The sequence below is a fragment of the Bufo gargarizans genome, chromosome 4, assembly GCF_014858855.1.
Source record: "Bufo gargarizans isolate SCDJY-AF-19 chromosome 4, ASM1485885v1, whole genome shotgun sequence".
Classification (NCBI taxonomy): domain Eukaryota; kingdom Metazoa; phylum Chordata; class Amphibia; order Anura; family Bufonidae; genus Bufo; species Bufo gargarizans.
Window position 1 is genome coordinate 181,035,071 of NC_058083.1, and position 6,000 is coordinate 181,041,070.

General features: G+C 40.3%; 1 protein-coding gene across 2 annotated transcripts in view; it reads right to left on the minus strand.

The window, feature by feature from the left end:
* CLDN11 (claudin 11) overlaps positions 1 to 5,642 on the minus strand; it is a 52,353-nt gene extending 46,711 nt beyond the window's left edge. Inside the window, exon 1 of one of the 2 annotated variants that reach the window (XM_044292131.1) lies at positions 5,608 to 5,642. Coding sequence is in view for 1 of the 2 variants with exons in the window: in XM_044292130.1 (XP_044148065.1) it covers positions 5,135 to 5,360 (226 nt within the window). In the remaining variant the exon portion in view is untranslated. Of the gene's footprint in view, positions 1 to 5,134; positions 5,361 to 5,607 lie in introns of those variants that run through there. The other variant, XM_044292130.1, reaches the window with a different exon arrangement.
* Between the last annotated feature and the right edge of the window lie 358 nt (positions 5,643 to 6,000).

The window sequence follows — 6,000 nt, forward strand, 5'->3', positions numbered from 1 at the left end:
CTAACCTCAGGCACTCCAGCTGTGGCGAAACTACAACTCCCAGCATGCTCCATTCATTTCTGTGGAGTTCTGAGAACAGTCAAGCAAGTGTGCATTTTGGGAAATGTAGTTTAACCACAGCTGGAGTGCCGAGGTTAGCCATCACAGGTATACAGGTCCTTCTCCAAAAATTAGCACATTGTGATAAAGTTCATTATTTTCTGTAATGTACTGATAAACATTAGACTTTCATATATTTTAGATTCATTACACACCAACTGAAGTAGTTCAAGCCTTTTATTGTTTTAATATTGATGATTTTGGCATACAGCTCATGAAAACCCAAAATTCCTATCTCAAAAAATTAGCATATCATGAAAAGGTTCTCTAAACGAGCTATTAACCTAATCATCTGAATCAACTAATTAACTCTAAACACCTGCAAAATATTCCTGAGGCTTTTAAAAACTCCCAGCCTGGTTCATTACTCAAAACAGCAATCATGGGTAAGACTGCCGACCTGACTGCTGTCCAGAAGGCCATCATTGACACCCTCAAGCAAGAGGGTAAGACACAGAAAGAAATTTCTGAACGAATAGGCTGTTCCCAGAGTGCTGTATCAAGGCACCTCAGTGGGAAGTCTGTGGGAAGGAAAAAGTGTGGCAGAAAATGCTGCACAACGAGAAGAGGTGACCGGACCCTGAGGAAGATTGTGGAGAAGGACCGATTCCAGACCTTGGGGGACCTGCGGAAGCAGTGGACTGAGTCTGGAGTAGAAACATCCAGAGCCACCGTGTACAGGCGTGTGCAGGAAATGGGCTACAGGTGCCGCATTCCCCAGGTCAAGCCACTTTTGAACCAGAAACAGCGGCAGAAGCGCCTGACCTGGGCTACAGAGAAGCAGCACTGGACTGTTGCATGTCATTCGGAAATCAAGGTGCCAGAGTCTGGAGGAAGACTGGGGAGAGGGAAATGCCAAAATGCCTGAAGTCCAGTGTCAAGTACCCACAGTCAGTGATGGTCTGGGGTGCCATGTCAGCTGCTAGTGTTGGTCCACTGTGTTTTATAAAGGGCAGGGTCAATGCAGCTAGCTATCAGGAGATTTTGGAGCACTTCATGCTTCCATCTGCTGAAAAGCTTTATGGAGATGAAGATGTCATTTTTCAGCACGACCTGGCACCTGCTCACAGTGCCAAAACCACTGGTAAATGGTTTACTGACCATGGTATTACTGTGCTCAATTGGCCTGCCAACTCTCCTGACCTGAACCCCATAGAGAATCTGTGGGATATTGGGAAGAGAAAGTTGAGAGACGCAAGACCCAACACTCTGGATGAGCTTAAGGCCGCTATCGAAGCATCCTGGGCCTCCATAACACCTCAGCAGTGCCACAGGCTGATTGCCTCCATGCCACGCCGCATTGAAGCAGTCATTTCTGCAAAAGGATTCCCGACCAAGTATTGAGTGCATAACTGAGCATAATTATTTGAAGGTTGACTTTTTTGTATTAAAAACACTTTTCTTTTATTGGTCGGATAAAATATGCTAATTTTTTTAGATAGGAAATTTGGGTTTTCATGAGCTGTATGCCAAAATCATCAATATTAAAACAATAAAAGGCTTGAACTACTTCAGTTGGTGTGTAATGAATCTAAAATATATGAAAGTCTAATGTTTATCAGTACATTACAGAAAATAATGAACTTTATCACAATATGCTAATTTTTTGAGAAGGACCTGTAGATGGGTCAGCAACCTTCGGCACTCCAGTGCTGTGAAACTACAACTCCCGGCATGCACATTTGCTTGGCTTTCTTGAAACTCCCATAGAAGCGAAAGCAGGATTCTGGGAGTTGTAGTTGTTGATCGCTGGTAGAGGTCTTTCTGTCACATCAGCTGATGTTTTTTTTATTAGCCCTGATACCAAACTTTCATCATACTGTAGCACCTTGATGACACTAGAGGTCCACATTTATTATTCAGTTAAGGCTAGGGCTACACGACGACATTTGTCACGCGACAGATAGGGCAAAACTACACTGCAACATTTTTCGCGCAACATTTTGTCACACCAATGTCCCGCGACAATTTTTATGATAGTTTGTAGTGTCGCACTGCAACATGCGACATGCTGCGACTGCGACGCGACAGTCGCAGAAAAATCCATTTCAAATGGATTTTTTTGCGACTGTCGCAGTATGTCGCATCTTGCAGTGCGACACTATAGACTATCATTATAAAAATTGTCGCGCGACATTGGTGAGACAAAATGTCGCACAAAAAATGTCGTTGTGTAGACCTAGCCTTATTGATTTTGGAAGAAACTGCACAGGTTAAAAAAAAAAAAGCTAAAAAAGGCTAAAACCAATAATTGTGCCAAAAGTGTGACATTTCTCATTTCACACAAGACAAGTTATTTATCAAAGGCAAAAGTAGCTGTTGATAGTAGTTGTAAAATGCACCAGATTATGTGTCCCATTCTTGTCCATATTGCGGATGAGAATAGCCATGAGTGAGAAAAATGAAAAATACACATGGAAGGTGTCCGTATTTTGTCCGTTGTTCGTGTGAATGAAGCCTTAATGTCACACAACAAAACCAAATGAAATAATATCCATCTTGGCAGATGGCAGATACACATATGTAACATAGGGGGATTTGCTTGGACATTTTTTTATGGTAATTCACTGAATTAAGGTAGTTTAGGATTTCATGCAGACCTATGTAAAAAGAAGCATAATTCACCATTATAAGTTGAAATAATTGCTGCCTCTGAATCTAGATCACTCATTTATATTTCCATACTCACCCCCGTCCCTTCATTGCGCACCTGCAAACGGCCGCTTGCCTACATTGCGAGGACTTATGAGCATGCAACTATAATGGAGAGGACTCCGGGTCTATTCCAGTGCCAGTTTGTGGGTGCACAGCATGGGAATGGGGGGTGGACACGGACATACAGCTAAGGCTACTTTCACACTGGCGTTTTGGCTTCCCGTTTGTGAGATCCGTTCAGGGCTCGCACAAGCGGTCCAAAACAGATCAGTTTTGCCCTAATCCATTCTGAATGGAAAAGGATCCGCTCAGAATGCATCAGGTCAGTCACCATTCCGCTTTGGAGGCGGACACCAAACCGCTGCCTGCAGTGTTTTGTTGTGCGTCTGATGAAACTGAGCCACAATCTGGCACAATAGAAAACGGATCCGTCCTCCATTGACTTTCAATGGAGTTCATGACGGATCCGTCTTGGCTATGTTACAGATAATACAACAGGATCCGTTCTAAACGGATGCAGACAGTTGTATTATCTGAACGGATCCATCCATGACAGATCCGCTCAGTCACAGTGACAGTGATCTGGAGTCAGGGGCAGCAGTGCTGCACATCACAGGGCTCAGGGGAGGTAACAGATTCCCTTTAAAGTTTAAATGAATGTATAATTGTCAGGTCAGAAGAGCAGAACCATCCTAGTAAGATTCATTTCACTTGGGAAAATATATTGTTGATAATACCTATATTATCTAACATTCCCTACAGGTACCACCTTCAAATGTGTGACCTCATCCTAATTGTCTGCAAATTATTAATCCAGGTAGAAAAAAAATCTGAATACTAAGGAGAAAGCAAAATGATTACATTAAATGTAACTGAATCTGAAGCAATTCTCACTATGCGGGTCCTTATCACTGGGCTTCGGGGAGACAGAGACTTCACCAAGTAGGAGCCTTCAAAGGATTTTCCATATTCAAGCAGTTATAAAAGTACAAATAATATTAAAAAACTAAATAACATGAATGGCTCAAACCTGACCTATGAGTATTTATGTATGTGTTCAATATCATATAGATGCTGAATGCACATCCGTACAGCTATCTACTATATATCTCACCATCAATGTACCTATATCTATCTGAAATCTCTCATATCTATATCTATCAAATATCTATTTCATATCTATGTCTATCTATCATATAGCAATCTATTTACCTACCGATATCATAGGTATCCAACTGTCTATAATATATCTATCTCATATCTATAGATCTTATCTATATTGGCATCTATCAGTCATATATCTATGTAGCTATCTATTTACCTAAGTATTTATTTAATAACTATGTATGTACCTATCTAATATATATATATTCTATCTAGGCTATCAATCTCTATCTTTAGCTTTTTGTCTGTCTGATATCTATCTATTATCTATCTCATACTATCTATGTATCTATCTATCTATCGGTCTATATCTATCTATCTATCTATCCGTCTATATCTATCTATCTATCATCTATCTATCTATCTATCTATATATTTATCTATCATCTATCTCATACTATCTATCATCTATCTCATACTATCTATCTATCTATCTATCATCTATCTCATACTATCTATCTATCTATCTATCATCTATCTCATACTATCTATCTATCATCTATCTCATACTATCTATCTATCTATCATCTATCTCATACTATCTATCTATCTATCATCTATCTCATACTATCTATCTATCTATCATCTATCTATCTATCTATCTATCTATCTATATATTTATCTATCATCTATCTCATACTATCTATCATCTATCTCATACTATCTATCTATCTATCTATCTATCTATCTATCTATCTATCATCTATCTCATACTATCTATCTATCATCTATCTCATACTATCTATCTATCATCTATCTCATACTATCTATCTATCTATACTATCTATCTATCTATCATCTATCTATCTATCTATCTATCTATATATTTATCTATCATCTATCTCATACTATCTATCATCTATCTCATACTATCTATCTATCTATCTATCTATCTATCTATCTATCTATCTATCTATCTATCATCTATCTCATACTATCTATCTATCATCTATCTCATACTATCTATCTATCTATCTATCATCTATCTCATACTATCTATCTATCATCTATCTCATACTATCTATCTATCTATCATCTATCTCATACTATCTATCTATCATCTATCTCATACTATCTATCTATCTATCATCTATCTCATACTATCTATCTATCTAATCTATCTATCTGTCTATATCGATCTATCCATCTCCATTCATCTGAGTCTATCTAATCAGATGTAATCTTGAGTCCAGGGGAGGACTCAGCAGGAGCTCACCTGGCAGTGTGAGGATGTCAGCCAGGGGCTTGCAGTGATACAGTCCTATGGAGATGACACAATCCGCCCATAGTCCCCTGGAGCCCAGTTCATCCAGCTTTCTGCAGGTGTTGATGCTGTAGTCGCAGGTCAGCACCCAGTCATTGGTGGTGGTGGCAACTACCACACCAATCCATCCTATGAAACTTGAGATAAACCCAAAAAACTGTAGGCATGTGCCAGCCATGACAGGTAGAGGCAGAGGGCTCCTGTGTCCTGAGAGTCAGCAGCAGCAGTGTCCTCCTCTGCCCACTCCCCCTGTTATAAGCCTGGGACCAAACCCCCCTGGCAGCCAATTACAGAACAAGGGGCTAACCGGGGAGGAGGCTCTGCTCTGGGGGTCCCAGTACTGAGGACATCCCCTAAACTCTATGGAACTGAACCTGCTGATAATTCTCCTCTTCTGTCCTGGTGACAAGTAGTAGACATCATACCTGTGGAGAAACTGCGACAGCTAGTAATGCTATAAACCAAGATGTCACCTCACTGAGCTGTATAGGAAGTTTCTTCAAGTTCTTCGATAGGATGAAGACACTCTCCCTGCATCATTACTCACCATTGTCATGAGACAGGCTGGAGAAGGCGCTTCCATCTCCCATTACCGCTCCTGTGGAGACCACTAGTGGACATTGGCGGTAATGCCGTTTCAGACAAGCTGAGTATATAGAATAAAAGAGAATGCAAATTCGCTAAATAAGAGGAAATAGCCTTAGTTTTGTGTAATATTCACCTCTTTATTTATACAGGTGGAACCAGTTCTGGTCACAATCACCTGGTTCAGACGAACACATACATTAGGACTTCTCCATCAGGTTTCACGAATATGG